The sequence below is a fragment of the Patagioenas fasciata genome, chromosome 10, assembly GCF_037038585.1.
Source record: "Patagioenas fasciata isolate bPatFas1 chromosome 10, bPatFas1.hap1, whole genome shotgun sequence".
In the NCBI taxonomy this organism is placed as follows: Eukaryota; Metazoa; Chordata; class Aves; order Columbiformes; family Columbidae; genus Patagioenas; species Patagioenas fasciata.
In genome coordinates, this window is record NC_092529.1 from 13,718,882 (window position 1) to 13,736,518 (window position 17,637).

General features: G+C 41.2%; 1 protein-coding gene and 1 long non-coding RNA gene across 8 annotated transcripts in view; both read left to right on the forward strand.

Moving 5' to 3' along the window:
* LOC139828782 (uncharacterized) overlaps positions 1-17,637 on the forward strand; it is a 266,478-nt gene that overhangs the window by 98,673 nt on the left and 150,168 nt on the right. For 4 of the 7 annotated variants that reach the window (XR_011740739.1, XR_011740740.1, XR_011740741.1 and 1 more), the window contains exon 5: positions 3,687-3,834. Coding sequence is in view for 4 of the 7 variants with exons in the window: in XM_071813192.1 (XP_071669293.1) it covers positions 3,687-3,834 (148 nt within the window). In the remaining 3 variants the exon portion in view is untranslated. Of the gene's footprint in view, positions 1-3,686; positions 8,839-17,637 lie in introns of those variants that run through there. The other 3 variants (XM_071813190.1, XM_071813191.1, XM_071813193.1) reach the window with 1 other exon arrangement.
* Positions 8,892-12,220, forward strand: LOC139828701 (uncharacterized). Its single transcript, XR_011740616.1, has 3 exons — positions 8,892-9,968; positions 10,785-10,883; positions 11,221-12,220. It is a non-coding gene; the product is annotated as an uncharacterized lncRNA (long non-coding RNA).

The window sequence follows — 17,637 nt, forward strand, 5'->3', positions numbered from 1 at the left end:
TGCTGAGATTCCCAATTACCTGGGCTGTGAGAAAAATATCCTCAGCATTCATTTGTTGTCACTGTAAATCTACAAAGAATATTCCTCCCTGTTATTATGCTTAAAAAAAAAAATCCCCAAACCCCTAGTAACTGGTTGAAAGGTAACAGGAAATTAGTTAGGCTGCCATAGACCACTTCCCCCCATCATTTTTATGTCTAATATGGACAACCGAGGATGACGTGCCTTAATTTCATAGCGCTCTTTCATGTATGTTGCTTAATTCATACATTTCTTGGCTGCAAAACCATGTGGGGAATAATGAATAATGCGATAAAGATATGCAAACAGTGATGAAAGCAAATGGATGAAGTAAATGATAGCATCATGGTGCAAGGTCATGTCTCTGAGGTGTAAGATAATGTGGAAAGATATGAAATACAGAAAAATTCGAAGGCTGAAGGAGGGAGAAAGCATCAGCTCTTGCTAATGTACAGACCTCGAGCATGGGAAGAAAAAGCTTGTGTGGATATATTTGTAATCTGGAGATGAAAGGAGGTGGAACATGTGCTCACCTGGGGAGATGGAAGGTGGGCAAAAAAATACCCTGTAGACAAAGTGGTGGTGAAGATGGAGCAGACCGGGCTGTGCTGCCGTCCCTTTGGTGGGTCACCCACGCTGGGTGATTTAAGGACAATTATATGGCTCTGCAAATGGTGGTGGAAAACAGCCTGAGAGGGGAAGCACAGAGGTGCCCTGGTAAAGGGAATCAAAGTGTTCCTGTTCCGCAGGAGTTCTGGGAGTCGATTTTCCCCCTTGCTCTGGATTCCAGCAGCCTCTTAAAACCAGTCCTCCCAGCACACTGGCTGGCGTCTCTCCAAAACCAATGCACAAGCCTGATACAGCATTATGGTATTAAGTATTTGAGATAAGGGTGGCTTGACATCTGGCAGGGCTCCTGCTCAGCCTATCTGAATGCTAATTCTTGGGCGTATCATTATGGCAACCTTTCAATGATTTTCATGAAGGTCTAGGCTTAATTTATCTCACACTGGGCTTTTCTGAACTGTTACTCTTGATGCAGCTTCTATAAATTACTAATGGTGTTTTGTTTAGCACAGGAATGTCAATGAACTGATTATTCAAAACAATGTGATTTGGAATATATTTTGGGGCAAAATATGTATTGCTCAGGGCTACAAGAAATACCATGTCTCAGTTTGATTCACTCCTTTAGTAAGAATTTTTTATTAATTTGGACACTAAAAGTTGCAGGAATGTGGCACAGTAGTGACGCCGTACATCTTAATAAACAAAATGTGGGGGTGTGTATTGGGTTTTCTAGAAGTTTTGCTAAAAATGTGTTTAGGCTGTATCTTCAAAATAAACAAGTGAAATCTTAGATGCCTGAGCATTTTGATTTTATCCTTCCCTTCTGCATACAGTAGGCTGTAAAGTACGTGTTTTTGCAGCTGCTTCCGTAGGAGAGGCTTCATAATACTCATACCTGAACAGTGGTTTAGTTGTGTCAAGGTCTTTTATTGTTTTTTTCAGGTCTTGCTATAATGCCGTAGTGGATTAAGCCCTTTCAGGAGTCATATGTGGTATTTACTATTTAAGAATGTTCCAAAAGGTTTTTCCTGTGCAGCTGATCTTCTGCTGGGATAGGTCTGGATGATTTCTGCAGTGTTGTTCCTGACTTTAAAATGTCTTGAAAAAGTGAGGCCAACATATGCTGGGATTTGCACTTTTTCCCTGCTTGGATTAGTGCTTCACTAGACTAAGAAAATGCTATCTGTAAATCTTTTTCTTTCATGAAGAGCAATGTACAGAATAGCTGTGGTACAGATGGGGAATGAAAGAAGAGGTGAGATATTGATGTCCCGGTGGATTTTGCTGTAGTATTTATATTTTTCTAAAAAAACATTAACAAAAATCCTGTTTTTTTTCAGGATTAATCACCACTTGTCTTCAAATGGGGCTTGAAAGGGAGATAATCCCGTTCTAGTCTCAAAACGATAATATTATGGACCTTAAAACGCAAAACGTAATGGGACTTTCAAAAATATACTCTTAGTGGTTGGTTTGCATGGACAAGACATGCTTGCTTCGTCTGAAAAAGAATTTGTCGTGTAACTAGAAGGTTGTTTTCTTTGTGGTAGGTTGTGCTTCTGGCAGATTTTGTCAGAGAGATGATGTTGCTTTGGGAAAAAGTGTCCAATGACTTACCAGCACCTTTCCAATGATTTTTGAAACTTGGGATCTTGAATTGGCTTTGAAAAAGGAATCTGAACAATTATTTAGATACTGAAAGATTTATTTTAGATAACGTTGGCAAATAACTGTTCTTATCATCCCCCTTGTTCCTGGAGCTTTTTGTGCAGGCAAATGCTGAAATGCAAATTACGCCTCTCCTCTTAACTAAGGCCTCAGTGCCTCAGCTGTGGCGTTTCTCTGCTCACACAAATCTTAACTGATCTTGCAGAGTTTTCCCAGCATGTTTGTACAGAAGGGCCTGGTCAGCAAATGTGGCTCTTGCTGACCCTTCTGTTCCTCACCTTCCACCGCATGGCTCCAATTGCACCACCTAGTCTCTCTTTTGAGCTGAGTCTAAATCAGTTCTTTTATCTGTCTTTCCTCTTCTTTTCCTGGTTTTCTCCTCTCTCTGCTCACTGTTTGCTTTCACTGTGTTTTCTGTCTCATTTTTCCTCTTCCTTTGCTGGATGTCACTGATGGGGAAGAACAACACTGGAGGGAAGAGCACGCTCCGGGAGACGTGATCATGCTGTGTTGGCTGGTGCAGCCCGTGCTGGGAGAAATGGACTCGTGGTGGTGCAAGCGTCAGCACTGAAGTTCATAGCTACGTGTTTGTGCGGTGTTTGGAAGCAGAACGGGCCGTGTCAGGCTGCTGTCTTTAAAAGCAGAAAATAGAAAGGGAGAGGGTGCTGTGCCTGCACAGATCAGTGTGAGTTTGCTGGGTAGGTCTGATGTGTCTGGGACCCATCCAGTAAAATTATCCAGGCCAGTTTCTGGGTGGTTTTCACCTGATACCATGCTGCCAGAGGTTCTTTGGCATGCCCAGGGTCTGTCCTTTAGCAGAATAAACTTCCAGCCTGTACATTTCTTGCAGCGTTCTGCAAGAAACTATTTCAGCAGTTAGAGCACCAAGTGATACGTGATCTGTGGACGCTGCTGCTAGACATGTTAATGTAAATTGTTTTATTTGATTGGACTGTGCTTAATTTCTCAGTAACTGGCTTTTTGTTCCAAATAAACGAGAAACTATGCAACCCATGTAATTAATATTGCACATTTTGCTATATTGAAGCCCCCTGTTACAAAAAAAAGCATGTATTTAAGTTAAAACTTAATTTATTTGGACTTAAAATAACTATTGTATGCTTTCATTATAATAATTTATATAAATTTTATATATAAAATAAGATTCTTACTCAAAGATACTTCCTTAAAAGGAACTGGTGCGTGTGCCAAACTTAACTTGGGTAAATGGGTACGTGGATGGTAACCTGAGTTCAGGAGGTATAAAGTTGTTCCTGGATTTTATTGGCACACCGGAGGGAAGAATTTACTGTGTGTTCAGGAATGCTGCATTGCAGAAGTGAGCAATGTCTCCTCAGATACTCATATAATGCATGTTATCTTACAGCTGATTGTTATAACCCCTCATATATTTTTATGTCTTGCAGAGCCCTTCCGAGGGTTGCAGTTCCATGGGTACCCCGGGGAGCAGTGCAGGCAGCTCAGCCCTTGCCTCCGGCGCAGCTGAGCGAGAGGGGAGCTCTGCATCCTCCTCCTCCTGCTCAGCACAGGACCCCACTCCTGGCTGCATCCCGCGTGAGTGTTTACCCAACACATGTATGTCCTGGTCACACTCTCTTAGCGCTTGGTTCATTTCTGTGGCAGTCATATGTGCTCCAGAATAACGGATCAGTGAACCAGTGTATCATGTCCAGAGTTTGGCTACTCTGATCTGAAGCTTTGGAATATTTTTTTTCCGTACCTTAAACCTACGAAGACTCATTAAACACAAAATAACCTTTAGAGGCTGTAAGGAAGTATATCAGGCATCCAAAACCTGCACAATTACTTTGCTGGAGGCTAAATTTTCCAAATGATTACCATCCAGGCTAGTCAGTTTTATTCCCAATTACTGCCAAAAAAATATCTATTTATAGGTTGGTTGCTTCCAATCAAGGGAAGAGATGGAACATCAGAGGATGTAAAGAGTGGAGGAGAACAGTCAAGATACACTGATAATTAATGCCTGAAGGGAAAGCAATTCACTTTGCATGGTATTCTCATTCAGTCAACTGCCTTTCAACAAATTTAACAAATATGTGTACTATATACTGATTTTAACTACAAAGCAGAAGCAAATGTCATTTTGCGATGACTTTTTTTTAAAGCAAGATTGTACAAAGATTGTCCCACATACGTTCAGGCTGTTATTACAATATATGTCTTGTGAAAGTACTGTAAAGGTTTGCTATCATAGAGACTGCTCAACTCATTGGCATAAACTTTATCATATCACTAACTGTGAAAAAGAGAATATAACACTAAGTTTCTGCAGATAAAAGTGCACAAAATAAGGAAATGCGATTTCTTACACACCAAAACCAGTATTGACTTGGCGGAGCTGAACACAATGTATATTTTATATTATGTACAACTTGCCATGTAGGCTACAGTATAATGAGGCGTATTTAATTGGACAAAAACAGACAAATAACATTGTTGATGGTTTCTCTGTGGTTTTATCCTGGCACTGAGAAGTTTCCTGACTGTCTACTTATTTGCAAGAAATGACGAAGGTCTGTGCTGTTTGCTCTTGATGCTCGTAGACCTGTTAGATTCACTGTCTTTTATTGGAAACTGATGAGTAATTTGAATTGCCTGAAGTCTGGAGACTGTTTTGCAGAACCTCAATTTGCAGGATACCACCTTGCTCACTTGCGTTGTCCTGAAAACATTTTTTCCATACCAACCCCCATCCCCAAGTTTAAGTAAAAATACATATTTGAGCTAAGCAAATATTATTTCCTATTTATATTCAATAAGAAGTTTTGATTATATGTTCAGAAATGCTTCAAGGGAGATTGAAAATGTGTCAGCTTGACTGCGGAGAGCAGCAGGATTTTATTGTGTTGTCCCAAGAGCAGCTCAGTGAAAGAGCAGTAAATTGCACCCTGTTTCGCTTGCTGGTTTTCTTCCTCTGCATTAAAACGAAAAAACAACCCCCCCCAACCCATGATCATTCTTGTCTCCAGAAGCAAATCCCTTCCACGTCAGCTGTGGGGGGTGCGTTATGTGAATCTCCTTCCCTGGCACATCAGTGTGCACATGGACATGACACTGGCTTTGCATGAACAACAATGTGTAAATACATTAAATGAATGAGGAGAAAGTAAATATTTCTCTTTCATTCAGACTTACCTGGATATCTTTGGTGATTTGGTACTTGTAAGTTTCCATGTAGTTTTGTTTTTTTTTTTGTTTTACAGTTTCACCAAGGCTTGTAGTGTGCTGGAGTCATTGTTTCCTTGCTGCCCTCCCTGCTGAATCAGGTCACATAGACACCCGCATTTTATGTATGACTTTCAGCTTGTATTTCCTGTAATACTTAATGTAGAACATGTACAAGTTCTCCTACCTTACAGAAACTCCTTCCATTCCAGGGCAGCATCAGAAAAGCGGAGCTTGTGCAATACCAGCCAGTGATTTCTCGTATGGGTGTGGCATGGTAACCCTCTTCCCTTTGCTAAGTAGGGGTAGCTGATATCTGGCAAAATTTGGTGTTTGTGTTGGGTACCCAAAAAAGCCGTCCTGTGTCACTGCCCGGGGCCTGCTGGCCACACTAGTGCTGATACAACCAGGATGCTGGTGGCCTTCTTGGCCACCTGGGCACCCTGCTGGCTCTGAATATATGTTTCTTTTATAGTGGGAAAAGCAGATTAAGTGGCCTTGTCTGTTCCCGTGTGTTATCACTGAAAGCAGTGACTGTCAGTGTACAGTGCTCTCTGAACGGACGTGGGTTTAGTTGCTGTTTGCCTTTGGCTTAACATCAGCGTGTGTGACTTAAATCAGGTCCAAATGTTTGCAGGGTTGAGGCCAGCATGCTGAAGGTCTCCGAAGTGCCTCAGCGTGGTGGGAGCGAAGAGCCAGCTGTCCCCTGTAGAGCAGGTGGGCAGGGACCTGCTCACCACTGGGGACATGTGGGGGCTGGGTCCCCCTCCCTGCCACCAGTGTCCTCCCCTTGTGCAGCTCTAGGGATTTGTGTCTTCTGTACAAAAGAAACTTGACATTTGCACGTTAAATTGCAGTTACACCTAGAGAGACCTAAAACTGTAATGCTTAATGTCAGTCGTTTGTGTCCTGTGTTGTACCTTCGTTTTTTATGGAGGAGATGAAAGCTTTTATCTCAACGTATGTGGAGCAGTAATAATAACCTGCTGTAAGCCTGGCTGACCCGAGTGCCACCGTTAGCTCAGGAAAATGAGATAAAGGGTATAAATCCGCCCCCCTGAGTTTTTACGGTGTTGTTTTGGTTTCCTCCCTAACTTTCCTCGTCGTGCATGTCAACATGCATCAACTGCATTTTTCTAATTAAATCTTCAACATATTTAATTTTTTTAAATCTAATTGATGTAGTTTTGATAACTCTGGAGGCTTATGGAAATTCTTGTTTAGTTTAAAATCTTTCAGAGCAGGACAATGTGACTTCTGGCGCAGCTATGTTGCCTTCAAATTCTGCGTGTTTATAATCACGGAATTGCTAAGTGGGTGATGGTAGTAAATGCAAGTGGTTTTGTTCATGCTCTAACCAGTTTCCAAAAATAATTCTGCTCGTTTTTGTGGTACCGTGTCAGAAAAACAGCAATTCAAAGAATGTTTTACAATGTTACGATGCAATCATCTGCAATATAAAAACAAACAACAAAAAAGTCAAGAGCATTCAATAGCATTTTGTAATATCTAGACTAAAACCACAATCAAACTGAAGGACAAGACCTTCTTATTTCATTTTGAAGGGTTATTATCCTTTTTTTTTGAAGTAATTCCTGTAGCGTATACTCATGAGCTTTGGGTTTTATAGGTCAGCAGGGCTTGTCCCTCGGCTACATGAGGATAATTAATTGCTATCTGAAACACAAAGCCTGTTCTGTCGACACCGCAGAGCACAATCGCTGTTTCTGCAGGTGCTGAGCAGTGCTGTTGGCACTCACACGGCATCCATCGGCATTCCCTGCCTTCCTCCTTCCCTGATTTATCTTTTACGTCCCCTCTGCCCCCGGTGCCTCCCATATGGGCTTATATCTACCTGAAATCCCATCTGTGGCCCAGGGCGGGCTCCAGCCCGACTGGAGCTCAGCTGTGCACCGGGGCATCGCCAGCACCTCGGCAGAAAGCGCAGGGAAAATCAGGGTGATTTATCATTCAAAAGTAAAAATTGTTTTGTTGAATGGCTCCTGACAGGGTGACTGGTTCTAGTGACAGCAGATACCTTTTCACTGAGACTCTCCCCAGGAGGGAATAACTGGACGTATTGGAACCACTCAGAAACTTCTATGTCATTTTACATTTTTTGAAAAGGTAATGACTGTTTCTGTCTTGAAGTGATGTAAAAACTGTAGAAGAGCAATATGCAAAAGTACATTAAAGCTGGGTCCTGTCCACCTCTTGTGTGAGCTGATAGGCATTTGATAGAGGTTTTAGTATAAATTTGGTATCAATTTAAATGTACTCCTAGTTGCGTACTAATTTTGTGTATTATTGCCTGTGACAGTCCAGACTGCATGCAGGATGAAAGCTTATTCTTTATATTCTGAACAGGAGCACTGGATTTCATCAAAAATTGTTTTTTTAAAAATAAAAATAAATTTAAAAAGTTGAGATCTGGAGTGACTCAAGAGCTGCTGGAGCCTCAGTCACTGGCAAGACCCGCTGTCCCTGGGCACATGGACGGGTCGTATAGGACAGGATTGGGTATCCTGACTTTGTCACTGGACTTCGTCAAAACAGTCACCCCCTTTTTCCCAGCTGTGTTAATTTTAGACTGGTCTCCTCCTTTCTGGTTGCAGTTATTGAATTAGGAGTTTTCTACCATCTGGCACATTTCTAATTCAGTGTCTCATAGAGTTAATGTTTTTAGCAGCCAGAAGCATGATGATTTTGCTTTTGTCGATGGGACATGAAAGGTAAGAGGAATGTGCTGCAGGGACAGGGATTCTGTGGAAGTGATCTGAGGAAATCAGAGTGGATCTGCTCCAATGCATTTCATACAATTATTTGCTTTGCTTTGTCTGCAGATCTGTGGACAAATGCCATTTCAGGCAGCGACTGCTTTGCTGGCGTTAACCTAGCCTCTAGTGAATATTTTTTCTGTATCACTAGAATGACATTTTCTTGGAAATGGCAAGGGCTGATTTCTGCAAGACTGTGGCCGAGGTAGCAGACAGCTTTGCAAATCAACACTCAGGCTCATTAGGCACAGGGTGCCCTTGAATTATGTCTGTTATTTTGGTAGCCAGGCACCATAGCGCTTGTGCCTGATGGCAGGTTGAGTTATTGTCCAACTTCTGTAAATGCAAGAAGTCCACCAAATTGCAGATCTGTCGGCGAAATTTTCCTTGAAGATCCATCACTATTAGAATGAACCAAGTTTGTACCTCAATCAGTTGGAAAACCTTACCATTGGGGGTGTGTATAAATCCCAATTTAGGCTGTGTTTCCAGAACTGTGCAGCTCCTTTGTGGAATTGTGGGATTCCTAATCCTGGTGTCCAACAGGAATTTTTGTACATTGGTAATTTACATCCAGGGTGGGGTTTTTGTTGTTGTTGTTGTTTTGTTTTGTTTGTTTGTTTGGTTTTTTTGGTTTGGTTTGGTTTGTTTTTTTTCTACTTATACAATTATGGCGATGAAAATTTTTTTTATTTATGGCACTGTTAAATGTCTTGTAAGTGGTGTAATTGAACTTTATAACTGCCTTCAGCTGGGGGGCTTACTGATCATTTGTCTCCAGGAGATGTTAATTGCTGATGTGATTTGTAGCTGAGAATGATCCTGTCTATTATGTGTCTCAGTTCCAGTGTAGGCTCCTTTCTGTTACCCGTTTTCTTATGTCATTGTAATGGACTTTTTTTCATAAAAGGCATTTTGTACCTAGGGCACTGAAGCTTAATGGTATTTATACATTCCAGCTCTTTTTGGTTTTTTAAAATGCCAACTCAATATATAATGTTTAGTTCTTTTTGTGATTTTTAGATGTTACTCAATAACAAATCCAACAAAAATATTGCACAGAAAGCTTGTGTAGAAGCAGCAATATGTTTTGAATTTTTGTGTGTATGATAATGTATATACACACAGTTATATACACATATATGAGGAGTTGTTTGTCTTCCCAGATTCTGGATTTTCTTACACATTGCTCATTAAACATTTGTAGACACCACTTCCTCTGCTTTTCTCCTGGTATGTCCCTCTCCTTTGGTGACTGCTTTGTCTTTGCCCAAGCTATCTATTACATTAGACTTTAGTGATATATATAATGATTATATATTCTGTAGCACTGTGTTCTCTGTGTACTATAAATATATAGTGCCATAGATGGTGTGTGTATATAGTGCTAAGCTATATATATTAGAAACAAAAAATACACATGGTATATCATCTATATTACTATGTTCTGCAGTGTATATACCATAAACTTCAATAATGTCCTGCTCTCTTGTCACTCTGCACACACACACAGATAAAAGTGCACTGAGCAGGGAATCTGCCCGAGCCTCTTCACAACCTTGCAGCTCCGAGACTGCGGATGATACGATCATGTGGAATAAAATGAGGTAATGGACTGAAGATGACAACAAGGAGTGTATCACAAAGCATAAAGAGGCTTTCCTTCTGCATAGATTTGGCTGAAAGTAGAGACCTTTGTAGCTGATAAAAAAGGCTATGATAAAGGTAATTCTTTTTCTCCGGAGAGAGATTTAAAAGGGAAGAAACTTTATGGAAGATGTGTGGATAATGTCAGTGGATGTCTTTACAAAATGTTATGGAACACCTGTAAATAGTTCTGTCAGGGCCTCACAGAGAAATGTGGCTCTCAGTATTTCTAAAACACTTTATAGCTCATAGGAACAAATGACTTTGCTGTGGGAGAATTGGCTTGTGATCCATCCAGCGTCTTGTCTGTCAGGGTGGTCCTGATGGAGCAGCTGCTTCTGTGATGTGCGAGTTTGGGTGGCCCTTGAGAGGTCAGGGAACTCCAGGGACAGCTGCGAGTGACTGGTGACACTCGGTACCCCGCTTCTCTGATGTCATTATTATGTCTTCCTCGTCCTCCATATTTGTGTGCTTTAGTATACAGAAGTGACATTGTTAGAAATTAGTTCAGGTAATCTGTTGCAATTATTTTGTTAATAATTTTTTGAGGAACTTCGAATTCAACTATGTCTTGGGCTGTTGGTTTCCAGTTTTGTTTCCACCTTGTCAGTCTGTGCCATGATTTCCCTCTTCTGCTGCATCTAAAAGGGGAGTGAGCTGTTCAAGGCATAGATAGGGCCATGCTCGGCATATGGCAAAAACAGAGCTGTGCTCCTTCACTGAGGTTTCAGTCATTCTGTGAATAAAAAAGATGGATGAATAAGTCTACAAATGTGAAGGATGAACGCTTATTAATTAGCTGGTGGCTAATGCTGTCATTCTCATTTCTGCAAGCACTGTTTAATAAGCGAACCGTGCTAACTTTCTCCATTTTTCTTTTCCATTCTGTCACAGTGTAAGTGGCACACACAGGAGAGGAGAGGAACAAACAGACACAAAGTCAAGCCAGTATTATTGTACTGAGAGCACTTTTCCTCCCACCTCACATGACAGGTATTATGTGTATGTAATTTATTGCTATTTTGCCCAGAAGAACACCATCTTCCTGTGTAGAATTGCAATTAAAGCAGAAGGAATCTCATCAGTCTTCCAGCCATGTTCCCATGACATGGACAACTTGCAAGTCAAACACTGAAATCTTTAAGCAAAATTCCTCTTTGTCAAAGTGCAATTTTGTATGAGTAAGGAGTTAATTGCACAGCTGCTAATTCTAACGAGGTGCCATATTAGGGTAGAAGCTGTGACAGTAGGACTGGCATCAGCATGATTGTACATTTTGGGGGGTGTTTGTTTAAGTTGTAACAAACATGTTGTTATTTTTCACATACAGATAAGCAGCCCACTCCACCATGGGTTTGTCACAGTGAATTGCTATTAGTAGATATGTGAACATTGGAAAAACTGAGGAGAATTCAAAGTGCAAATGAGATTTATGGACATTTAATGGACATGGACATTAAAAAAAATAATACATGACTGGAGCTGCTTCCCCAAGGACAACAGCATTCGTCTGTCACACATGCTTTCTAATTCAGGTTTTATCTCTTTCTTCATGCCTTGCTTAGTTGCACTTACTTGAACCTAATACAGGAAGGAGTGGCCGAAATTTCTGGTTGCTGCTGTGCGGGAAAACAGACAAGAAGGTCCCAGCCCTTCTGGCTCTAACTTCCATCTGTATATATTAATCTGTTCTTCAGTTTGCTGTTTATGTCCAGAATAAATGAGTACTGTTCCTCCTTTAGTACTGAACTATAGGTAACACAACCCCACATGAATGTTTTTGGCCTGAACATGTTCTCTTTCCTTAGTCTTTCTGATGAACCGTATCTTGCCTCCTTTGCTTCTTTTGATTTGGTTTCTTTACAAGAAAGAGGTTCAAATTGGCTTATGTATTTTTTGCTTGGGGAATCAGAACCACAGAGGACTCCAGGTACATATGCAGGGATAGATGAGTTGCTGAAATTTAACATCCTCCTGAGGGCTCATGCTGAGTTTTTTATTCACCATCACCCGCAGTTCTTTTTCTGTGACTGCTTTTGTCTCTGAAGTTCCTTGTGTCAAATACACAGCATTTTGTAGCAGTCTTTCCTAAATGCAGTAGTATTTTCAAGATATATCAGGGTGTCTGAGAATTGTACCATATAGAAAATTATGTTTTGTTTTATATTAAGTAATACTAATATATGAGTGGGATTTGAAAAGCTTTTAGAGGTTTAAATTCTGTTGGCTATGAATGCAAAGGGACAGGTATTAGGCCAGTGGTTTGTTCTTGAGACCACTCCTGTAAGACACCCCATAATCCTCACATGTGATAAATTCCAGGAGCATAGGATCAATAAACACATTTTTAATAACTCCTGAGTTTTTTATTGTTTCCTTTGTCGTCATAGCCCTCACTGTGACGTGCCAAACCACCAGTGCAGCTCCTCTTTATCACATACCTCAGTCACAGAAATGTGTCTTCTTCCCCTTGTACTTTTTATAGGCAGGTGTCTGTAGGCAAGTGTCAAGATTTGAGGCAGTGTCTGTATTTAAATATCTTTTTGATCCCATCTCTAATGAATGTGGCATGTACTGAATCTTCAAAGAATTATGCTGTTTAGATATGTTTCTTTTCCTACAGAATTTAGTGAGAGGAAATGCTATTGTCTCATCAATACTCAAATTATTCTTGAATGGTAAATGGTTCAGACAGGAATACCCCCCTGTTTACATATTCATTGGAAGGTAAACAAGGATTTTGTTTTCCTTGTGTATTGACCAGTTTGGGAAGCATTGCCAAACCCTGGGTCAGTATTAATTAGTTTTACTGTAGAGCACGTCACGTCGTGTAAGCCTTGCCATGAAAAGACAGTGTTTTTTCCAAAACTCTCAGTAGAAAACAACTGGTATCAGCTTTGTCTCTTTGTTTGTGTGCTTATCTAGAGAGATTAAATAAAAGAAAGGTGAACACTGGGGAGGCAAAACTGTTGAGGAACACAATCTGTCTTAATTTAACAAAATGATCAAGATGTGATTTGATTGCAGTATATGACTGTGCACAGGAGAGCGTCTTGGATACTAAAGGGCTCTTTAATCTAGAGAAGAACGGCATAAATCAGTATACAGAGTGACTGCAATTAAAGCCACTGTAATTGAACCAAGACACAAGTTTTAATGATGGAATGATTAATAACTGAAACAAATTACCAAGGAATGTGGGAAATTCTCAATTTCTTGATACCTTCTTGTCAAACCTGGATACTTTCAATGACAGGGTTCAAACAAAAATGAATTGACGGAGAGGAGATGAGTGGAAGGTGAAGTGTGATGCTGCCGTGTGCTCCCACACAACACGTGTTGACAAACAGCCACACGTCTCCTGCCCGGCAGCCTGAGCCGGGGCTGTGGGTCACAGGACGAGGGACTAAGACCCTGAAAGAGCTTGTCACACACCCTGGGATTTTGTACAAGTGGTATAAGGTGGAAGAAAAGGGCACACCAGAGCCTGCAGGTTGAAGGGACCTTCAAAGCTCATCCAGTGCCACCCCTGCCATGAGCAGGGACATCTTTACCAGCTCAGGTTGCTCAGAGCCCCGTCCAGCCTGGTCTGGGATGTCTCCAGGGATGGGGCATCCATCACCTCTCTGGGCAACCTGGGCCAGTGTTTCACCACCCTCATTGGAAAAAATGTCTTTTCCTTCATGCTGAGCCTGTATGCTTTGTGTGCTTGGAAGACTATTTCTACTAAATGGAGAGGCAGTTGTTGTTGCGAGACAGCTGTGGTTCTTCGCCAACAGAACTTTACATCCTTAATAATGTAAGCTCATGTCCCACATCTATCAATCACTTAGCTTTTCAAATAAAATGATAAGAAATCTGTTTAGCTCAATGTCGGAGTAAATCAGGGACAAGTATGCACTTGCTGAAAATTGGGAGGCTGGAGGTTTTCCAGACTTCATCTTCTGGATGGATGAATTGTTGAGGATTTATTTGCCCGTGTATTTCTTGACAGCTATTGCTTTCATTCATGGCAGAGGTTAGAACAATTGCACAGAACTATTTGAAAAATATTAAGATTAATGAGTTTTTGTGTAAACTATTTTTCCCCACTTAGAACATTAAGGGATAAGAAAATGAAGAAGCTCTTCTCCTTGAGGGAATGAGACCTCGGAGGTCTTACCTGTCTCTCTTCAAAAGAAGAATGAGGATGGTTTCCAGAAGAGCTGTGGATCTGAATCAATTTGTGCTCTGAGAATTGTAAATGGTTGTGGTTTAGGAGCTTCAGAAGGACAAGAAGGTTGCGTGCTTGCCTCTGGGGTTGCATAAAAGTGCGTGCAGCAGAAAAAACTAAAGAAACACTTTGGCTTAAAGGTTTTGGAGAAGATTAGGGCTCTTCAAATATGGAGACCTGAAATATTATTAGCCTTTTAGCAGCATTTATTCAGTGGCTTCTGCCACCCAGTGTGGATAGTTTCTATGCAGACTTAAATATAGAGGTAAGAAACTTGATATTAAATACTACAGTAGTCTTGTTTTGCATATGATTTTAATTACCAAATGCGTTTTCAATGATTTACTGTAGGCAAAGTAGTTAAAGTGTGTATTTCATCTGTGATGGTCATTTGACCTGTGCTATTAGGCTTCTGTTTGTGTACTGGATAAATGTGGGTGTAGAATCCAGTGAAAGATTTGTGAAGCTGCTCAGTTTTCAGTGTGTCAGAAGAGAAGGCGGCTCCTCGCCTTGATTGACATAAGGCCATGTTCTCTATGCCGGGATAATGAGAGTGTTTGTCTTGCTGTGCATCTTTAATAGAGTCAGGGTCCCGGTCCTTTTACCACAGAGAGTGAGGAAGGCCAGAGCTGAGCCTTCGGCCTCACGCTCACCAGTGCCAGGTTTGCTTTGAAGCACAATTATGTGCTGCCTTTTACAGGGAATCAACGTGCAGCAGCTGTCCGGTAGTCAAAATATATTTTGATCAAACACAGGAGATGGGGCAATGAACAGAATTAGGGAGTGATATAAAAAATTTGTTCACACAGCCTTTGTCTGAGACTTATATTCAGAATGCATTTATAGGATATCTTTGCTCAGGCTATGAATTTTTATTGTAATTACATTAATAGAAAAAGGCTATTGGCGTGAGTGAAGTACGGATGTTTTCATTTAGCCTTTTGCTTCTACCTGCTAGCCAAAGATCAGCTTAGGTCTTGGCAGGACACAAATAGGTAGTGGTTCACCCTGGGAAAAACAGAAAGAACAATTATTTTTTTTTAATTTTGAAAAGGGAAACAGAAACAGGAGAGGAGAACAGAAATAATTAGAAAGAAATAATGTGCACTTGTGCATGGTTTGTAATGTCTTGTTGTTGTTGTTGTTGTTACATTTTCTGCTGCTTTTTTCCTAGTCTCTGTCTATCAAGGCAGTCTCCTATATAAATTCTCGAAGACAGTTCAAGGCAGCTGTGGGAATGAACTATTACCTATAGAAACAGGACAGTCCTCATTGACTTTAGGAAGATAAGGATCTGAGACCTTGTGTAAGTTCAGTTCATACAATTACGTGACGGAGAATGAATCACCGGGGAGAGCAAACTAACTGAAAACTCTTTCAAGATGGCATTTTCAAGTTGTTCCAAAGGAAATTAAAATATAACTGAAGTCGGAGCATAACTCTCCCAGTCTTTTCTGATAAACCTAGTTCAGAAAAAGTTCATTGCAGTTGGTAACCTTGAATGTTCACAGTTCTACTATCAGCTTCGGCCTTCACATGAAAGAATTTGGAAGCCACAGAAACCACTTTTCTGATGTTATTCGCATGTGATGTGTGACAGCAAAACTTCTCACTGGGGGAGGATAGGGAGCGGTACAATAACTGCTAACGACATCATTTTCCACAAAACCAATTTTAATCTGCTGTTTAGGGACTTGCAGATGGCCTTAAATAGCTCTTGCCATTGAAGAAGCTCATTGGAAGTGCTGTTCAGCAAAGCAGTTAAACATCTGCACCTTCGTTTAATTGTTCGCCAAGATACGCTCAGGTCAATTCTGAGAAGCTGCTGTGTCGGGTGGTTCTGCTCCCGCCTTCAGCAGCCGGGGAGGGAGCGGAGAACAGCTGTGCCCTCCCCGCTTCGCCCGCAGCCCGAGCCGCCCTCAGGAATCGTGCAGGTACGAGCCTGTGCAGATGCTCAGGCTTTGATTTTCCTCTTTTCTTATGTATTTAGATCAGCAGAATATTAGGCTGTGGTTTAGTCTGCGGCTTATACAGATTATGATACAGCATCCTGGAACATAGTACTGGGGTTCAGCTCTGCTTCCTCCAAAAACTGGCAGAGGTTTGCTAAACTGGTGATGTGAGTCAAACCAGTGAGGTCATATTGTCAGTAATAAATTTATTAGTGCCTTTTTCTACAAAGCCATGTCAAAACAGCCATGTTTTTGTTTCAGCAAAGGAGAGGGAAGCAGTAGAATTGCTGTTGGTCTGTTGTATGTACTTAATCCATTCTGGGGACATAGCAACAGGTCAGGCAGAGTGGAAGTTGAGGTGTATCCCCACTTGCTTTTTGTTTTTCCTGCCAGCGACTACATGTGGACGACATTTCTGCTTCCAATTTAGTACATTTTTTACTACCTGCTTATTTCCATCAGAATAGATTCTTGCTTACACATGCAGAGATATCCTCAGGAATCCTGAGGGGCTTTATTAAATTGTAGCAACCCAATGTTACACCTGTGTGTCACAAATGGCCGTGATGTACCAAGGTATTGCTGTAGATACTGTTTTAGGTTAGGACCGGTTCCTTAAACAGAAGTTCATTCTTTCCTTTAACAAACCCACTGGGAATATCTTGAGTATCTTTATAAAAATTGGGGAAGATTTCTTCTAGAGACATCTTCCTAGATATCGGGAGCATTTTTTAATTCTGTTTATGGAACATTAAATGTTATGTCCATGTTTTGTGACCTTAATCTTCAGCTTATTCCCAGACTTGCTAGCTTATGGCGCAGAAGCTACATCCTTCTGGCTAGCTCGTCAGCAGGGTCACATTAGCAGTACTCCCATCCCACCCTCTTTTAAACAAAAAAAAATGTTTCTGTTGGTACAGACTGACCTAGAGAGAGAGCTCCTACTGCACAGGAGGGAGGACAGAGAAGGGAAAACCATGAATTGTGGCCTGAGAAGATTTGGACAAAAAGCAGTGGGCTGGGTAAGGAGGCTGGACCTGGCTGCTGGGTGTGGTGGCCTGTGACCTGAGGTGCTATGAGAGCACAAGAAGGGTTCAGAAAGGACAGGAGTGGGCTGTGGCCAGGGCAGGAGAGCATGTAAAAGTGCTCCCTAAAGTATATTTGTGAGGTCCAGAAGCTAGCATTGCTGCAGCTTGCTGGTTTTCTGCCACTTTTTTGCCTGTGAAACCTGCTGACCAGTGCCCCATCTCTCTTCAGCACTCGTCTGGTGTTAGCAGGTACCACATCAGCTTTCACATATGTGTGGGTGTCTCAGTTCTGCTGTGATTCCTGTCAGTACTGATATGGATGGAAGGTCTGTTTTGAAAATTTTTATAAGCCACTGTGTGGCTATTGTATACAAACCACGTAGTACACAGAAATCAAACAAAAAGGGACAATTATTAAATGATTGAAGTTGCATTGGAAGAAAATGCTGGTGGCAATCTCTAAGTGTTATTTCTCCACCATTTGCTAATGTGTGTTGTGTCTGGGTTCATTCCCTGTAGATGTACCCAAGGTATAAATCAAGTCTTAATGGAGA